This window comes from Quercus lobata, chromosome 12 (genome assembly GCF_001633185.2).
Source record: "Quercus lobata isolate SW786 chromosome 12, ValleyOak3.0 Primary Assembly, whole genome shotgun sequence".
Taxonomy (NCBI): Eukaryota; Viridiplantae; Streptophyta; class Magnoliopsida; order Fagales; family Fagaceae; genus Quercus; species Quercus lobata.
The window spans coordinates 36,851,696-36,872,472 of record NC_044915.1 but is presented as its reverse complement, the minus strand read 5'-3'; the positions used below and the strand labels follow the sequence as shown (position 1 = coordinate 36,872,472).

Here is a 20,777-nt window from a genome sequence, read left to right as displayed (position 1 = left end):
TATAAAGATGCTAATGGGCTTCAAGTTTAGCCCAACCCAACTGGACCCTCTTTGAAGTAATAAGCTCTCCGTCCAAATAAAAAAAAACTCTCTTTCCCATTTCATTACTCGGATTAAATATTGTAAATTAAAGGAATATGCATAATTATTACTTAAAATATTAAAAATTAAATCTTTGACCTGAAATAAACTTTGGAGATCAGATGATTAGATATTAACAAAACCAACCGGGGCATTGATTTTCACGTTTTTTATTATCTGTACATGTCACCTATTTCAAGTTGTAAATGTGAATATACATGTGAAATTATAAACGTTAAATATGCAGAATGTACATCAACAAATGTAAGAAAATAATTACCGTTAGCAACGTGTTTATCCTTGTAAGTATATCAATATTGATCTTCCCACTTAGATGTATCCATTATCCAAAATTATCGAAATAAGCAAAAACAAAAATGGTTGTCACTATCGGGAGGAAAAGGATAAAATATTCTAATTTGCTGGGTACAGGTGAAGTATATTCTCATCAAGTTTTAGGATTGAATCGCATCTCCAACCAGAAAGCGTGCAAAAAGTCCAAGAAGGGTTTGGTAGTGAGGGTTTGGTAGTATATTTAATGCATAAATTGGTACGACTCAGGATTCAATTTGAAACTATCGAAAATTATATGGTTTAATTTTTCAACGGTGTTAAACTTCAAGGTTTTCTAAGGTTTAATTTTTCAACGGTGTTAAACTTCAAGGTTTTCTAAGATCTAAATTATAATTTAAACAAACGAATATTTGAAACTCAAAAGGCCAAAGCTAAACATGGCCTATTCCAAAAATTTCCAATGACCAGATGATAAAACTAGGAGGTACCAACACCAGAGTATTAAACAAAGGCAATCCTCCAATCACATAAAAGCATATATTCATCTACACAGCCGCAAGGAAATAGATCTTGAGAATAAAACAATATGTATCATTTCAAGCTCCTAATTCACTTTTTAAAAAAAGAAATCAAACAATATCAAGCACTGATCGAGAAATTAAATTTACAGTAGGGGAATCCTTCCTTTTCTTCTCCTTTTTTTCCTTTGACGAGTTCATATTTCTGGAAAATTCAGTGTGGATTACCCCAACATGGTATCTATTTGTTGTCGGTCTAAACATAAATTGGCATACAGTGTAATAACTCTTATTGTAGGTATATACTGCACCTTGAAAGCAACACTGATTTAAAAGGTATCATCCCTTAAATCTAACAACAACACACGATATGTCATCTTTACTGTCTCTTTTCAATGCTTCAGCTGTTAATTGCTTAGCTGCTTTCTGCGGGTCTTTGATCCTTCTTGCAATATCAACTGCTTCTTGATTAGGCATTACCTGAATATAACGTGCAAAAGGGAAAACGATCTCTTAAAGGTTTACACTAATGCAAGGACAACGTAGACAATCATGTGCCATTTTTTGTGTGAACGCGTAGATAGTGCTACAGATCTTCAGAGTGAAACAATTACCTTCCAAAGACCATCGCTGGCAAGGATTAAAAGTTCGGTATTGGCATCTACAAGAGTCTCTTGTATGTCTGGGTCAGATCGCAAATGTGATTTGAGGCTCTTGTCTCCAAAAGCACGAGAAACTGCCAGCTGCCCATTGACTCTAGGGACATCCCCTGATAAGATGGCGACAGAGATCAGGATTATTACTGTAACATTACCCAACTTCCAAGCTTACTAAATCAAAACACCACAAAGAAAATACCATATCCAAACAGTTATGAATAAACACCATAAGAGTTATTGTTTCATTCATAAAAGCTGCTACATTGTGTCTGATGACATATGCAGATCCCCAGGATCTTTGGCTTAAATCTATTTTTTTTTTTTTTTTTTTTTTTGATAAGTAATAAGAATTCATTGATAATAAAAAAGATACACCCAAGCACACAGGGAGTATACATGGGGGAGCAAGTCAAGAACGAAAATTACAAAAGTCAAGTAAATCCAAGATAGAAAAAGGATGGTTTCTCCACACAGAGAACCATTCAAGTAAGGTTCGGATGAAAAGAAGCTTGAGGTCAGGCAGAGCACGCTCACATTATTGGAAAGAAAAACAAGTGAGTAGTTTGAATTCATTAAAATTTGCAAGAGACAAGGATAAAGCGGTAGGCAAGCTGGTATGGTCAAAGCACCTTGACTAAGAGAAAGAATACACTTGAATTAAAGCTCTTAGCATGGTTAAAGCACAATGAAGAAAAAACACGTAAAAATCCGCATGGGTGCTCCTTCCTAAGCTTGGACCCACTTTATTCTGCATAAGTCCCCATTGAGAGCAGGGACCATATTTTCTTTGAATGCTTTTTCACACAAATAATTTGGAGGAAGATTACATGCCTGTGTCTGGTTAAAAACTCAAAGTGTCAATGGGATGCTGTGATTGACTTGGGTATTAGAGAGATCCACAAAAAATTTCTCAAAGCCGTGTTATGTAAATTGGGCATGGCTGCCACTGTTTATGATATCTGGCTTCAAAGAAATGCCTGGGTCTACAGAGGGCATATCAAATCTGAAGATTCCATCATCACCTCCATCATGTGAGATGTTAAAGCTTGATTTGAGATTTGTAAGAAGGTGAAGGTGAAGCTGTCACTGCAGTAAAAGTTTTATGTTCAAATTGGAGCATCTCTTATAAAGTTTTTAAGAACTGAGGAGGCTTTGCTGTTCTGGTTTATACTTTCCTTAGTTTTACTGTGTAATAATTCCTAATAGTGCTGATGTATGTGTTGTTCTGTGATATTAGGGTACTAATGTCTTGTGCTGCTGTGGGTTTTGGTGTGGTTCTGTGTGGTGCAAGTATGCACTAAGTAGTAGAAATGTTGTGTTCTTTTTTCTTTATTAATGAATTTATCTCTGTTTCATAAACATATATATATATATATATATATATGACCAACATGATAATAAGCAGATTGCTGAGCAGCATAGATTTGTCAAAGGAAGCCGAAAAAAAAATCAAGCGACACCTAAGATATACAGAGTAGCACGTTAAAAAAAGATATATGCAGCAGGGACCCACCCACTTCCTTATAGAGAATTAGAAGTCCCTATTTCTGAAAGAAAGCCCTGAATCTTGACCACCACCCAAACTTTTGGTGTCATCTGATATTTACCTAGTATCAACAACTCTGGAGAAGAACAAAACAGCATCATAGTCATCAAGAGGTATAAGCCACATGCTGAGGTATGATACCAAGTTACCAACTCAAAGGAACACCAAAGCAGAGGGCATCCATTTTCACTAGGAGATCGTTTTCTAAGAGTCAGTTTGGGAATACCTTAGTCTGGTCATACTAAGTACTATGTATATCACAAACCCAAGACATTGGAGAACTCCCACAAGCCTACAACTATTCCATATGATGACAATAGAGTTATCACCTTCTGAATGGATGCAGGAAATTTTTCTTGTTTTTCTCTTCTTATAGCAAAGAAGGATATCCACTCTGTTTGTGTTATCTCATCCAACAGGTTCATGATACCCCCAAAAAAAGAAGTCCCTCTCTCCCAATCAACCTGGTTACACTATAGAGCAAAACCCACAATTCAAGGTCATCAGATGTGGGTCTTTCAAAGGGCAGCAGATGCAGTACTATCAGATACTTGTTGACAAAAAATAGTGTAATACCTTTATGATTTTGGACAACACGGATCAGATCGTGAACTCCTCGTATTTTTCTGAAGTGCCCCAGTGGACTATAAAAATAATTAAGTTATTCCTTGGTTTATTTGATACAGTAACACTAGTGACCAATAGGCAGTGTAAGCAAACTCTTTTTTCTGGGTAGCCTTGCATCCAAAGTGAGGAGTACTAAATCCCATCCAGCCTCCCAACATGAGAGACATCTAGATGCCTTAAAGATTCATTACTGACAGCCTAAAAAAGTGTCACTACAATGAAAATTTCATGCAGCAATCATATGAGAAATTTGGGATAAGGCTTGTTGTTGTGGTAATCATATGAGAAATTTGAATTGAACGACAAAACTCTGGAAAAAAAAAAAAAAAAAAAGTCTTCTTCTTAGCACCTAATATATAAGTAGAAAGCTACCAGTTTAGTGGACAGGAATATGATTCGCATGATAACAGCACAGCTACAACATAATCTAGTCCTTGCAATGTGGATCAGCAGAGTTTTTCTTTGAGACAAAGGCAACTGATCACTTAAAAACAAAATATCTTAAAAATAAACCAGGAGGCAGGATGTTTAAAGGCTTGATCAAGCTATGAACAAAGCACATGAATTCACTCTTTTTACTTTCAAAATTATTTTGGTGCATATCAAAGTAAATGGACAGGCCACCTAACCATTAATGGACTAGTTCCCACAAATGCTACTCTGGCTCCTGACAATCAGATAATCACAGAGAGATCTACCAACACTTTTAAGTTCTTATGAAATAATTTCTTGTAGGTGATGATTGATAGTTTTTTTTTTTGATAAGTGGGTGATGATTGATAGTTTAAATAAATAAATAAAAACTTTTGGCCCCAAGGGAAGAAGGAAGGGGAGATTCAAACTAGCAACCTCTGCTTCATGAGGCATGGTCCCAGCTGATATTTTCTGAGGAGAACTGGCCATTTGTAAGATGCAATTGCATAAATTAATCCAAAAATATTTTTAAGAAAATAAAAAATGATGCCAGAAATTTGAAGATAAAACTCCATTTAAATGATGTTTAAGAAATTCTAGCTAGGTAATTATTTCGAATAAAACATCAGCCATGTGTATATTAACTTCAGATGAGTACACATTCAAACAAACTCTTAAAAGAGAGGTGGCTGTGAGAAACCTGGCATGTTTGAGACAAAACCGCCTTTGTTCTCGATGCTGCCTCGCTCGGTGTTGGGCTCATGGTCTGTAGACATCTGTATTGCCTGGCCCCCTTTTGAGAGAACTGCTCGTGAGTCTCCAACATTGGCTACCCATAATTTTTGGCCATTTATCAAAATTGCAGTTACGGCTGTGGACCCACCCCGCCCCAAGTCAGAACTGTGAGAGAGAATTGCCTGGTCTGTCTTCTCATAGGCTTTTGAGATAGATCTGTTGGGGTCAACCCAAAATTCTTCCTAAAATGATTACATTAGAGTGTAAGAAACTAAGAATACACCCTTAAAAGTTATTACATAACCGAGCAAGACTGAAATTTAAAATTCTGTGAAAGTTTAAAAGCAAGACCTCACCTCCTTTAGGATATTGGAAAACAAATGTTTCTGTAGGTAGGAAGGAACAGTATCTCCCAAATGGCCATCATAGATAGCAAATAGTCCTAATTCATGTCCCTCACTCTGCATAAATTTAGCAACATGGTAATCCTCCATGGGATGATTAGCTTTCCCTTTTACTAGGCTGAAACCAAACTTGATTAACCCTTCATGGCTTTTCCCTTTGCCAGAGCTAGATGAGGAACGCCCTCCTACAAGCTACATAACAAAACTATAAATAACAAAAACCTCAATATTAATCTTGTGTGTTTTAGAGGCAGTTATATGGTACAGAAGCAAACAAAAGTAGTTGCAAGTTGCAACTATGAAAACCATTTGCATGAGGCTGCAAGAAGAAGATTAAACAAAGAAATTACTATATTTAATTAATAACTATCATTCCAAACAAATGAAGCATTGAAAGTTATCAAGGTAGGAACTTTTTTTTTTTCCTTTTCCTTCTTATTTTGGTCTCTATTAGTCTATTTTGCTATGTTTATGATGGTTCTTTTTTGTTTTTCCTTTTTTTAGGGGGGGGAGAGGATGAAAGAGGGTCACCAAAAGTTAGTTATATAAACTGCAAGTCAGAAAACATGCAGTTGGTTCAATTCCGATCATCAGTTCTTCCTAAAATATGTGGCCTAACAGTGTAAAAATTACAAAATCTCTTACACCCAATTTCAGCAACCCTGCAAATATCAGTCCAATTCTGTGCTAAAAGTCCCCCATCAAACTCACTAAAGAAGCAAGAAGATAACTTGAACAGTTGAACCACTCAAACTAACTAGATGTGCCATCAACACCTCCAAAGCCCCCCAATTATCCATTCTATACAAGTGATTATACAACAAAGAATGATCAATAATCTCACTAAGAATCTGCAAACGTTGAATAATTCAACTGAATAACATCACAAAATTATCATATTCACTCAAGAGTCTATACCCCTACTAAGAAAATTGGAGACACAAATCAACCACACAACACAAATAATCCTCTAACAAACAATTAAAGACTATGCCTTTTCAGCTTATTGGTTATCCTTCTCACAACACTGAACATATTGATTGGTATTAGAGACAAACTGATAGACACGTGAAGTTAAAAAAAAAAAAAAAAAAAAAAAAAATCCTTACCTTAGTGTAGGAACCACTAAAACAGCAGAGCCTATCCATAAAAGGAAATTGAACAGCCACTTCAACTTCTTCAACTAAAATTTCAACATCCAACCCCTGTAGCCACCTCCAACCCAGATTTCAAACCAAACCCACCTGCCCAATTTCACAAACTGCACAATCAAAAACAATAGTTGATCATTATAATATGAAATGAACAAAAACCCTTCAACTATTAAAACCCTAAAGCCTTAAAGCCCCCCAAGAAAAAGCCACAAAAGCTAAAAACAAGTAACAAGAACAAACCAAAACTGGGTTATTGAAGATTTCCTCTTACCGATCCAACTGAAAGCCAAAAATGGCTGAACTTTGTTGTTTTGGCTGTGATTTTTATGCTTGCTCCTCTTGTTGTTTTAGCTCACACACAAGCTATTGAATAAAAACAATGATAATTTTTATAAATAAATAAAATAAAATAAAATAAGAAAAGAAAAAGGGAGAGAGAATATTTGAAACCTTTTTTCTTAAAAGAAAAAAAAAGTTTGTGACTTGTGAGACGAAGGAATCGAAGGAGAGCTATGTGTTTCTTTATGGAGGTGATGATTTTTTTTAGAACCGTTTGGAGGAGACTTGCTAATGAGAAAGATATTATTATTTACAAGTAAAAGAGAAAAAAAGGCTGACACTTAGCAGAGCAGACTTCCTTTCCTGTTGACTTTGCCGTATCTATTTCTACTGTTTCTTTCTTTGTTTATTTATTAGATCTGGTTAGGTATTTGTTAATTAATTATTTTAAGAAATATTTTATATTATTTTTATGATAAATATAAAATATCGTAAAAAAAAGATAAGTTGTTTTTTCTTTTTCTTTTTTAACTATTTTTTAAAATATTTCATAAACTAACATTAGGGCTTTATTAACTTTTTCCCATTAGTTATTAGCTTTTTTTTATGGTAGTACAAATTTTTTACTTGTATTAACGCAAATTAGTTCACAATTTTTTTTACTACAATTTTGACGTTACATATTATGAACGATTACTTACTATTTACATATAAGGTGTGTTTGGAAAGCGCGTTTTACTTTCTTTCCTTTTTTTTTTTTTTAAAGACCAGCACCTGCTGCACTATTTATGTCCCATGAACAGTGCACCAATACATATGAACAGTAAAAAATAAGTAAACAGTAAATTTTTTATTATTTTCAATAAAATAAGCTATATCCAAACAGATCCATAGACTTACAATTTTTTTCCACCACTCACACTCTGCCACATTATAATTATAGCAAATAAGTTGTGAATAATTTGTTGCCCTATATCTTTTCTCAAGGTAATTCTATTACTAGGTAAAAAGTAGTTGTATCACAATTATTCTACGTAACAGTGTCTTTAACTTTTACATGAGCTCACCATTTTTTCTCCATTACTCAAATACTACAATGTGGACAATTATAGTAAAGATTATAGTTTTTCTTTTTTTCTTTTTTGTGGTCCTATAATATGTGGTTCATGGGCCTCCACTAACCAAAAAAAAAAACTAATGGTAACCTATATATGTTGAAAGAATTCTACTTTTTTTGGGGTGGGGGGGGGGGAGGAATCCTTTCATTATTGTATTAAAGACTACAGTACATTCCATCTTACAAACTACTAAATATAGATTTTTGTTTTAGCTACTTTAGAAATTCTAATACCTATTCCTACCCCCGAGGTCAAATTAGTGAGCCCATGAAAACACCGCAAGCCCTTATGGCAAGGGAAGGTACCACTTGCCCAACATGAACCGTAATTACTAACTACTAAGTTTAATAACACAAGGAGGTACTATAACACATAAGAAATTCTTTTTTTGAATTACATCCTCCTTGGTCAACTCTTCGCAATTAGGAAATTTATAAAATACTTTCAAAGTACGGTAGATACATATTTTTTTCATCTCAGATGAATAATGGGTCTCATCACGAATGTAATTAGTAAAACATACTATTATGTAAAAGGAAGAAGCACACAATTATTGTACACCTAAAGTATTCTATGATTACTCTACGATCAACCACAATATTTTTTTTTAATGGAAGTAAAATGATTGTTATTTTTATTCAATCAAAGAGTTTGCATAAGTGACAAGAGGAATCTAGAAAAATCATTTATCCATATTTTTATACTAATGGAAACGTTTGGTATTTAAATCCCCATATCGTTGTAACTTGCAACTATCACATTTAAAAAAAAAAAAAATCGTATTCAATCGTAATACTACATTTTTATTAGGTTAGAATATGATAAGGTCCAATAAAATAGTATTTACAAGAAACGCAATGATAAATTATAGCATGCCACGTGATAACATGTGTCTTTTAATTTTTTTATCCTTACATGATAACCATTTCGTAACCTCTACTAAAAATTCATGCAACATTAAACAATAACTTTATGGTGGACATCATACCCCAAAAAACATTGAAAATATTTTCTTTTTCCTTTTTTGAATAATTACTAGCTGAGCTTAAGTATTTTAAACCATTATTTATAAAAACTTATGAAGTTAAGTAGATTTTTTTCCTTAATATAGAATAAGAAAATTCATATTAAAATGATTGAAATTTTTAATTATATTAATTATGATATCATTGGTAGGAATATCGATCAGAATCCAATCCAACCAAATAACCAGTAACTTTTTTCGGTTCTTTATCTGGTCATAGTTCAAGAGAGCATAGCAAAAAAGAATGAAAGAAAATACAGAGAAACCGGAATAACCCAAAAAAGTGTTTGATGTGTCATTGTTTTCTTTTTTCACCCCCCGAAAAAAAAAGTATCATGCTTTTGCTGACCATGATTGAACAAACTTCATTGACTCAGCGATTGATTTGTCTCGTAATTTGTACATTGAACACAGGAACAACCGAACAGAATAGTAGACATATCGAATGCACTAAAGACTAAAGAGTAAAGACAAACTGGAATTTGCTAAAGTTTTTTGGTTTTCTCATAGTTTAGTCCGTTAAGAGTACGGAGTACCTTATTAAATCAGTCAAACGACTTAAACGGTCAAACCTACCCACACTAAACTGTATCATCCTTTTTTGCTTTTTGTTAACGACTATCCCACAGACAGAAACTAGATTGAATTTACTATATTAAATTTAAAATTTCAAACCGCACACAAATGTCAAGAAAAAAAAAAAAAAAAACTCAATCAATCCCTTTAAATTCGGGCATAGGGAACTCTGGTTGAAAACTAAACTGATGCATTTCATATATTAAAATACGGCTTTTTTTTTTTAATAAAAAATAAATATTACTTAAACTCTATTTTATTGTTTTAGATGTAAAATTATTAATTAACCGGGTAATTTTTTTTAGAAAGTTTATAGATTAAAAATTGACAAAACTTTTCATATTTATTGATGTGGTAGAATGATAATGGTAAGTAACAATATGATATTAGTGATAGACTCAGAAGAGAAATAGTAAAAGTTTGTCAATTCATTTGTTGTGAAAATTTTTATGCATTGCTAGGTGTTAAGTTGGTTACTGGTTCTAATTTAAATCTATTCTAAAATTATTTTTTTGTCCACCAACAACAAGTTGCTACTTAGAATTTATTGTGAAAAATATTGTGGATGTAACATTTCTCTCTTTTTCTTGTTTTTCATATGATAAAAAATATTATTTTATTTATTGGCTAATATTTGAGCTTAATTAATACTATTAAATTTGAAGGTCTTTTTTCACTTAGAGGCCGTAGGCTATTGCCTCAATTGCCTACACTGTAAAGCCTGCGAACTAATGAATTATTGATAAGATTTGTTTTTAATAGTTATGTTTTCTTTTGCATTTTAACTTATGATTTAATTAGTTTATTTATTTATTTATTTTTTTAGAAGGTATGATTGAATTAGTTGATACATTATTTTGAGAAATAACATTTGGTACTATGTTGAAATTATGACTAAAAAGGTAATCATGTCGAATGGAATTGTGTTTGGTTATGCTATTAGAGAATGTATTTTTTCATAATCTTTCGCCACAGATCACTCACCAAAAAGCAAAACAATCAATTCCTAACGCTGAATTTTGTAAAGAAATTTACAACAACATCTTTTTTTTTTTTTTTAAGAGCATTTCAACTTATGGCATCCGCTTCTAATGATAATTCTTTATTCATCAAACTAAGACACCAATCAGTTTTTGATAAAGACGGAGATTGAACATGATGATGCTGTAAAATCACCAGTGAGCTACACGATTCACGCTCGCTCAAACTAACAACCTGCAAGAAGAAAAGAAGTGATCTCGTCGAGGGCACCGGTGTGGTGTCGGCCAAATACCCTCCGACGGTCAAATTAGAATTGTTCTCAACTCTAGAGTGCTAGAGAGGGTAAATCATATGTACCTTGATTTGTGAGGGTATTGGGGCTTTTATAGTAGTAAGTTGACCTCTCCTCCTTGATGTATAAGTCTTTTCCTTATAGGAATTCCTCTCGAGTAATCCTAAACGTGATGGACAAGATATTTCTTTGTAGGGTGGATTTTCCGTTGACGTGCGTATCTTCTAGAATGCTCTTTGCGCTAGGTTTCTGATTTCCTTGGAGACTTTACGTGTGCAACAAGAACCTAGAATCACTCTAGGCCCTGGGCTCAACTGTCGCCGGCCCATGGGCTTGGATCCGTCAGGCCCAATGTGGTGAAAGCCCATCATGCTAAATTCTGCCCCTTCAGCTGCCCCCTTCACCCTATGGGACCGTCATGACCTATATGGACGGACCCTTAGGGTGACGGTTTGATATTATTTGGGGTTGACGGTCAAAGAAAATTCAGGACGGCGGCTTAAGATCAATGAAGTTGACGGTTCTCCAGGAGGAGCCGAATTGCGATTATTTGATGATAGGTTGTCAAGCATTTATGAGCATGCCACATGTCGCTTTTTGATTGGCTTTTCTATCGGATCAAAGCATCGCTTCGTCTTCCGTGCACTTCAGGTATATATATAATGCTTATCCATCCTCATTTCTTCATTTTACAGCCAAAACACATTGTCAGAGCGCTACTGTCAACCTTGTTAGAGCAATCCGTCGTACATACATACCCGTCGACTATACAACCATCGATCTTCAGTTACTTCAGAAAACGGTGAGTATTGCTATTCTCATTTACAAGTCTTGTATTTTGCAATTACATTTAGCTAGACCTACACGCCCGTCAATACTCTTAGATCCGTCAGTCTTAGGTTTTACTGTCAATTGTAGGCAATGTCTAGTGCGTCAAGTAATCAGTCAGTGATTCGTGATGGGACGGAATACGAGGAAATATACCCGTCCAGTCATAGAGACCCAGACAGTCCCGGTGAAGAGAGGAGTCCGTCAGCCTCTTCCTCGTCCTCAACAAATGAGGATACGGAGATAGTTGAGCCAGAAGATGCTTTTGATGACGGCGAGGATCAAGCACTGGGATCCGTCGTCGGTGCTGATGGACTTAGAGAGTTCATCATGCTACCAGAGTGGATGGTTCATAAGTTCACATCCGTCATTAAGGAGAAACACTTTAGCACATTTAGGGCTAACTTCTAAATTCCAGACTATATTCCAATCTGATGATTCCTTGGATATCAGTGGGTTGACAAAACTCGAACGATGATCTTTGGGCTATCTCCTGTAATACAAAGAACACTGAATCAGAGGGGACCGGTGGTGACCGGCCAAAAATCCTCCGATGATGAAGTTAGTTACTTTTGAAATCTCTGAAAGGAATAAGTATTCTCTCAAAGTGAAATTGTCTGAATCCCCTTACCCTTCATCGAAGAAGCCTTATATAGTGTGTGTGTGGAACGGTTATCCGTTTAGTAACCGTTCCCAATGTCGAGGAGTCCGGAGAATTGGGGGTAATTTCCATAACCGCTGTGGAAGTTACCTAGGCTGGATGGGCCGATGAACTTGTCCATCCTTAGTAAAGATGGACGAGACCTCTACGATGAGCTCGTCCACCTTTAGTGGAAGATGGACGAGACCATCTTGGAAGGCTTACCCTTCGTAAATGATGAGTAGATTCCATAGGTACTTCTCGTCCATATATGGACGAGGTTCGCCAGTACGCTTGCAATTTTCTCTGCCTATTGTAGCTTCTTTCGTTGGACGAGACATATGGACGAGTTATGGACTTGGATTATTTGTGACACCATTAGTTGCCCCCTCATCCATGTGAGTCGTCTAAAGGGTTGAACGTCCTTGGACATATATAATTGGTTAATAATTACTGCACCACGTGTCATTTTTTTATTGGCGACTGATTCCGTCGATTTATTTTTCCGAGGTAGATGCCACGTGTCGCTTTCGTATTGGTTGGGTCGTTTCGATTACCCAGGTCAGCATCCTATAAATAGTGGAATGCCTCCCTTAACCCTCCTCATTCCAGAGATTTTCTTCCTTGACATCCATCGTCTAGAGCCTCGTCTAGGAGTTCCTCTGCGTCTAGAGTCTTCTTCCGTCTAGAGCCAGGTACTCTTCTTCTCCTCATCTTTAGGTTTTAAGTTTCTTGTTAGAGATGTTTGTTGCTTCCTCGTCTACTGATAGCCTTAATAAGGCTATAGACGAGTACTGTGAGGATACTAGTGATAGGTCTAGTTCTAGCAGCGCTAGTGATGAGAGTGGAGGAAGCACGGACGAGAACTACTCTTCTGGGGCCCCTAGGCTCCCTATTGAGGTCGTCCAAGAACAGCTTAGGAGAGCTTCTGGCTCTCAAGCTGGTTCTCCGTCCAATCCTACGGACGAGGTAGAAACCGTCTTTAGTTGCGCTGTAGGCGTCCATTCTAAGACGGACGAACAAAGGTTAAGTAGTCTTAAACCCTGGTATCAAATCCCAGACGAGTTTAACCCTAGGATGCCCGTCCGTGGAGAGTGGTGTTGTGAACCCCGTTTTGGAATAGGCGTCTATGAATCTTACTTCTTAGGTGGCCTTAGGTTTCCTTTAAATGCCTTCGCTAGAGAGTTATTAGTCAAGTTAGGTTTAGGTGTTTGTCAATTCAATCCTAACGCATGGAGATTAATTATCTCCATGCAAATTTTGTGGAGGGAAGTTTTTGGTGGGGACCGTCCTCTTACAGTGGACGAGTTCCTTTATTGTTATAAACCTTCTACCATAAGTCAATCTGAGGGTTTTTATCAGTTTACTGCTAGGGGGAATGATTGTAGGTTGATCAAGTCCCTAACTTCATCTGATAGGAAGTGGAAGACGGAGTTCATTTTTGTTTTAGGTTTCTGGGCAGGGATCCCTTTCCCCCTTACACTGGGGACCTAGGGAACCTTCGTTTAGAAGGTACGTCCCTTCCCCTTGTTTATTTTTATTCTTACTTCTATTTGGTACATTTACAATTTTTAACCTTTGTTTGTTCATTGTGTTGTAGCTGCCAAACGTCCGTCCTTGAGCAAATTTCACCGTGACCGCATCCACAGGGCTCGTCTACACACAAACAGGAGCTTTTGTTCTCTTGTCACGCTTAGACGTCTAGCCAAGTGGGGTTTAGGTCCTGAGCCTTCAGACGAAGCTATCGCCCACGAAGTTACTCTGCGAAAAAGTAAGTTTTTAGCTAAACCTCCTTTTCTTTTTCTTTTTTATGTATACATTCCTAATTTGTTCATCTCGTCCTAGGAATGTCAACAATGAAAGAGAACAGAGGGAAGGAGATTGCAAGAGAGGGGAAACGTCCTGAGGGTCAGGCCCAGGATCGTCCTAAGGGTCAGACACGTCCAACGGCTGGGGACAAAAGGAAGTTCTTGCCAAAGAACATTGACTTGGAAGGGCTCCCCAGTCGTAGAGACAAAAGGGTTAAACAAGGCTCGTCCAAGGTGGTCAAGTCCAAACCACCCCAGTCTCAGCCTGCCATCCAGATAGTCGATGTGGACTCGTCCACTCCGTCCAAGACTCCGCCCAGAACTCCTTTGGCCAAATCTACTACGCCTGGCTCATCCCAGCCTTCTACGAATATCATTGAGAACGAAGACCTGGCTTGGGAACGTTTCCAGATAGCCGTCAAGGACGAGGATATAAACATGTGCTATAACATGGGCTTGAAGGAATTTGAGCATTCAAGCGTCCATGACCTCTTCAAGGTATGTCAGTATCTCTCGTCCTTGTTCAGTTAGCAACTTTTCCTCATTTAATCATTCTATGTTGCTCTGTCTATTCATAGGCCATGTCAAAGTTTATAGCAGCGTCTAGACAGGCAACTGAGCTGGACAAGACGAGAGTCTTGTTGGAGACGAGGATTTAGCAGGTGAATGCTGACTGTAAGAAATGGGCTGGGGCTGCTGAAAAAGCTAAGGACGAGGTCAAGGAACGTAACAAGCTGATTGAGGAGCTAAGGACTGATGCATTGGAGAAGGATACGCGCATTGATCACTTGCAGAAGATGAAAGATGAATTGAATGCTCGTCTCTCCAAGGCAAAAGAGGACGCTGTGGCTGAGTTCAAGTCGTCCAAAGCGTATACTGACACTTTGGATCGCAATTATGCAGCTGGTTTTGAAGATTTCAGAATGGACGCTATTGAGAACTTCCCTGAAGTTAACTTTAGCGCAATCAAGCTTAACCTTGTTGCTGCCACAAGCTCTCTTCTCCAGATCGGCTCTGATGACGTCAACGTGGAAGACGACGCTAGTACTCAGCCTCAGGACGAGCCTGTTGTGAATGCTCCCCCTTCTTAGGACGAGACTTTTAACCTTTGTAGCCTTGTTTCTCTTTTTTGTTTGGTTCTGTATTTGGTCCTTTGTTTTTGGACCTTTTTTTATGTAACAAGAACACATTATACTCGTCCATAGTTTTAGGACGGGTTTTTAAGTAAACTGTTACTGTTTTTCAAACTAATCAAGGGTTTTTGGACGTAGGGTGTCCACCCTTTGAAGTTTTATTTTCTTTGCATGGACAAGTGATTTCATTTTCTTTGCATGGATGAATGCTGCTAAGCTATTTTAACTCCAGCTTTAGCTTGTCCATGTCAAGAATACATATTTTTCATGTAGTCTAACTCGTCTTAGCAGGTAGTATTTTTAATTAGCTTGATTCGTCTTAAGACTTGCAAACTAATTTTACTTACCATCTTACTTATTTTGCCAACTTTTTCTCTCGTCCAGAGTTTGGATTGTTTTAGTTGGCTCCGCCTCGTCCATGAGTTGGACGAGTGTGGATGTGGTTTTTCCTTGCTTTATTCAAGAAAATTTAGACGTTACATCTCTGCGTCCAGAGATTTTGTTCGTCTTGGATCTTTCAACCCTCTTGAGGGTTGACTTAGACGACAATATCATGGAGAATTCACACAAACATTTTGTACAGAACATAAATATTGTTTACAGACAAGGCATATGCACACTGATGCCTTTTTATTTAATAAATACATACTTCATGACTTCGTCCATAACACAACTATAATAAGTAATAAAATCGTAGTTTCAAACTCCACACACAAGCAACACCAAACATAGTAGTATCAAACATAAACAGCATCATACATAGCAGTACGTTAGTAGGCAGATAAGACCCAGTCTCGTCCATGGGTTCACTTTTACTGGTAGTACCTTCTCAGGTGCTCCACATTCCAAGGATGTTCCAACTTTCTCCCGTCCAGGGCCTCCAGGTAGTAGGATCCTTGCCTTTTACAATTGATAACTCTATAGGGTCCTTCCCAGTTTGGGCCCAACTTCCCATGTGCTGGGTTCTTGGTTGACAAAGAGACCTTTCTCAAGACGAGATCTCCTATGTTGAAACGCCTAGGCTTTACCATCGCATCATACTGCCTAACCATGAGGTTCTTATACTTTGCTGCCCTGTGTTCTGCGTTTGCCCTTACCTCGTCTATTAGATCGAGGTTCAGACGAAGCTAGTCCTCATTATCCTTGTCTTGATACATCATCACCCTGTGATTAGCCATATGTACTTCTGCAGGTATGACTGCATCGCTTCCATAGGCTAGCTTGAAAGGAGTCTCCTCTGTAGGGGTCCTCACTGTGGTCCTGTATACCCATAAAACTCCTGGTAATTCATTTGGCCATACTCCCTTTGCCCCCTCAAGCCGAGTCTTGATGATTTTCAACAAGGATCGGTTTGCAACTTCAGCTTGACCGTTGGCTTGGGGGTGTGCAGGCGAGGAGTAATGGTTCTGAATTCCAAAATGTAAGCAAAAGTCCTTGAAGAGTGCATTGTCAAATTGTCGTCCGTTGTCAGACACCAATACCTTCGGCACTCCAAATATGCATACAATGTTCTTCCACACGAAGTTTTTCACATTCTGTTGTGTGATATTTGCCAACGGTTCTGCCTCCACCCATTTGGTGAAGTAATCGATGCCCACCACTAGAAACTTCATCTGCCTTATTCCCAAAGGGAAGGGACCCAAAATGTCCAGTCCCCATTGTGCGAAGGGCCACGGTGCCACCATTGGGGTGAGGTATTCCGATGGTTGCCTGGGATTTCATCTGGCCAGCGATTTAGCAACGTCCCCAGGCAAGCTTGGTCAACTGGAGCGTTTGCGAGCAAAGGCTAAGCAGACGGAGGATGAGCTTGGTCAACTTCACAAGTGGAAGTCCACTATGGAGAAGAAGTTTGATCTCTCAGAGCAGGCAAGGAAAGAACTTGAGCAGAAGACAGATGAGGCGGGGAAGGCCCTGGAGAACAAAGAAAAGGAAATCCAAGACTTGAAGGAAACGCTCCATTAGGCTAAGGAGGTAGCGGTCCGTGAATACCGTGACTCTGACGCCTTATTAGGCGAGCTGGGGAGTTCGTTCCTTCAAGGTTTTGATGACGCACTCCGTCAAGTTCAAAAAGCCTACCCTAAGTTGGATGTGTCGATGATAACTGTCAATGACCAAGATCAGACGTTCGTGTTGCCCGTCGCTTCAGAGAACACAGACGACCTTTTTGGTGAGGACGCAGTTCAGGGTGACGGAGAATCAGCTCCAGCAAAAAATGTCCTAGATGCCGACCCAAAAAATGTAGATTGATTATTTAATTGTAAACTTTTGTATTCGAGGACGATCCGTCCTTCCTTTTGTGTATTAAACAATTACTCTCTTTGGGTTTTATCCGTCATTATTGTGTTATCTTAAAATTTTATGCCTGCTTTTATATCAATCTTTATTATTTTTTGAATGATGCATAAACATCCGTCCTTTTTTAGAAAGGAGAATCTTGAGTAAACATCCGTCCATGTATAACGGCATTGACGGTTTGATATCCATCCATTTACCCGTGTATATGTGGACTTTCTTTTATCCGTCTATTTTATGGAATATTTTCAGCCTATTAATGACCCGTCCACTTTGTGGAGCTCATGAATTATTTTCACCCTTTTGGTGATCCGTCCACTTTGTGGACTGCGAATTATTTTTACCCTATGGGTGACCGTCCACTCTGTGGACTTCGTCAATTATTTCACCCTTTGGGTGATTCGTCCACCCTTTGGGTGATCCGTCCACTTTGTGGACTTTATATGTTATTTCACCCTTTGGGTGATCCGTCCACTTTATGGACTTTGTAAGTTGTGATCCGTCCACTCTGTGGACTTCGTCAATTATTTCACCCTTTAGGTGATCCGCCCATTTTGTGGACTATGTTATTTCAAACTTTGGGTGATCCGTCCACTTTGTGGACTTTGTAAGTTGTGATCCGTCCACTCTGTGGACTTCGTCAATTATTTCACCCTTTGGGTGATCCGTCCACTTTGTGGACTGTGTATGTTATTTCACCCTTTGGGTGATCCGTCCACTTTGTGGACTGTGTATGTTATTTCACCCTTTGGGTGATCCGTCCACTTTATGGATTTTGTAAGTTGTGATCCGTCCACTTTGTGGACTTCGTCAATTATTTCACCCTTTGGGTGATCCGTCCACTTTGTGGACTGTGCATGTTATTTCACCCTTTGGGTGATCCGTCCACTTTGTGGATTTTGTAAGTTGTGATCCGTCCACTCTGTGGACTTCGTCAATTATTTCACCATTTGGGTGATCTGTCCACTTTGTGGACTGTCAGTTATTTCACCCTTTGGGTGATCCGTCCACTTCGTGGACTTTGCATGTTATTTCACCCTTTGGGTGGTTCGTCCATTTTGTGGACTCTGTTACATGCCCCGTCTACTTTGTGTAGCCTATCCATTCATAATAAAAATTCATGTGGAAAATCAAAGCTGTGTCTGAATATTCTTCTTTAAAGAAAATGTGTTTGTAGAAAAAGTACCTGCCCCCTTGGGCTTAAAAAGGCACAAAAAGATTGTAGCAAAGTCAAAGAAAAACTAGTAAATTGTAGCTAAAAAATAAAATAAACTGGGAAATCACTGGTTTTTCATATTCTCTCTACTGGTAGTATTTCCGTAGATGCTCCGTGTTCTAAGGGTGCTGCAGCTTTTGTCCGTCCATTGTCTCGAGGTGGTAGGTGCCCTTCCTTTACCATGATGCGATCCTGTAGGATCCTTCCCAGTTGGGATCGATTTTTCCTTGTGAAGGATCTCTAGCGGTACCCATTACTTTCCGTAGTACAAGATCCCTGACCTGGAAGTCCCTATGCCTCACTTTGTTGTTGTAGTGTTTTGCCATTAGATTCTGATAACGCGCCAACCTTTGCTCCGCTGCCGCTCTGACTTCGTCCACTAGGTCGAGCTGGAGGTGTATAGCCTCTTTGTTCTTGTCTTCGTCATAACTCTCCACCCGGTAGCTCATGAGCCCCACTTCTGCGGGAATGACAACTTCGGTTCCATATGCAAGTCGAAATGGTGTTTCTCCAATGGGTGTTCTCGCTGTGGTCCGGTATGCCCATAGGATGCTAGGTAGTTCGTCCGGCCAGATACCCTTTGCCCCCTCAAGACGGGTCTTGATTATCTTGAGCAAGGATCGGTTCGTGACTTCGACTTGCCCGTTCGCCTGTGGGTTTACGGGTGACGAGTAGTGATTCTTGATCCCAAGCTCCGAGCAGAAGTCTCTGAACGCGCTGTTGTCGAATTGCTTACCGTTGTCAGAGACCAGTACTCTGGGTATCCCGTACCTGCATATGATGTTTCTCCAGACAAAACTTCGGATGTTCTTCTCCGTGATGGTGGCTAAGGCTTCTGCCTCGACCCACTTAGCAAAGTAGTCTATGCCGACGACTAAGAATTTCAACTGTCTGATCGCCGTCGGGAATGGGCCCATGATATCAAGTCCTCATTATGCGAACGGCCATGGTGCCCTCATAGGTGTCAGTTCTTCGGACGGCTGCCTAATGAGATTGCTGAACCTCTGGCATTTGTCGCAGGACTGGACATAGGTTTGCACATCCTTCATCATTGTAGGCCAGTAGTATCCTGCTTGGATCAACTTGTGTAGAAGTGATCATGCGCCCGAGTGGTTTCCGCAGATACCCTTGTGTACTTCTGTCATCACGTAATCTGCTTTCTCTTGGCACAGACACCTCAGGTACGGTCGAGAGAAACCTCTTTTATATAAGACGTCCTTTATCAGCACGAACCGTGATGCCTGGACCTTCAGCTTTCTTGTGGCGCTCTTCTCGTCTGGTAGCACCCCAGCCTTTAGGTAGGAGATCAATGACGTGGTCCAGTTATATTCAGAGTTCACCACTTGCATATTTGTTCCGTCATCGATAAGTGAGGAGATTTGAATGAATGATAATACCTGTTCGAGAACCAGCATGAATTCGGCTAACGCAGCTTTTGCTAGGTGGTCAGCTCATTCGTTCTCTTCCCTTGGGATCTGAATGAATTTGACTTCGAGGTCGTTGATTCGGTATTTCACTTCTTCTAAATACCTCTTCATTATATCGTTCTTGCACTCGTAATCGCCATTGATCTAACTCGTCACCACTTGTGAATCGCAGTGGACAACTATGTTTTCTGCTCCCGTGGCCTTTGCAAGGTCTAGCCCTGCTACCAAGGCTTCATACTCTGCCTCGTTGTTGGTTGTGGGGAAATCTAATCGGATCATACATTGTATCTTGTCTCCCTGCGGAGTTTGGATCACTACTCCGGCTCCTCCGGCTCGTCTATTCGAGGATCCATCTGTATAGATACTCCACTGCTCTTTCTCTTCCACCACCTGGCCTTCCTCGAGAGTGAACTCGGCGATGAAGTCAGCTACTGCTTGTCCTTTTATGGCCGTCCGTGGGTGATATTGGATATCAAACTCGCTCAGCTCTATCGCCTACAAAGCCATTGTTCTTGTTGCTTATTGGCTACTCATGGCTTTTCTCAGTGGCTTGTCCGTTAAGACAATGATTGTATGTGCCTGGAAGTATGGCTTAAGTCTTCGTGCGGTGATTACCAACACGAAAGCCAACTTCTCCATCTGAAGGTACCTTTCTTCTGCTCCTCGGAGTGCTCGGCTGGTAAAGTAGACTGATTTCTGGGATCCGTCCTCCTCTCTCACTAAAGCTGCGC

General features: G+C 38.9%; 1 protein-coding gene across 2 annotated transcripts; it reads right to left on the bottom strand.

Annotated features, from left to right (window-relative positions):
- Positions 1-876: 876 nt before the first annotated feature.
- On the bottom strand, positions 877-7,077 carry LOC115971365 (probable protein phosphatase 2C 9). 2 transcript variants are annotated; one of them, XM_031091244.1, is made up of 7 exons: positions 6,883-7,077; positions 6,704-6,795; positions 6,388-6,539; positions 5,231-5,470; positions 4,840-5,116; positions 1,508-1,662; positions 877-1,373 (listed from the first exon to the last, which is right to left on the bottom strand). In XM_031091244.1, the coding sequence occupies exons 3-7, from the start codon at positions 6,424-6,426 to the stop codon at positions 1,233-1,235; spliced, it is 852 nt and encodes a 283-aa protein (XP_030947104.1). In that variant the 5' UTR covers positions 6,427-6,539; positions 6,704-6,795; positions 6,883-7,077; the 3' UTR covers positions 877-1,232. The 2 variants fall into 2 exon arrangements, with proteins under 2 accessions (XP_030947104.1, XP_030947105.1); XM_031091245.1 differs by having other exon boundaries at positions 6,388-6,522.
- Between the last annotated feature and the right edge of the window lie 13,700 nt (positions 7,078-20,777).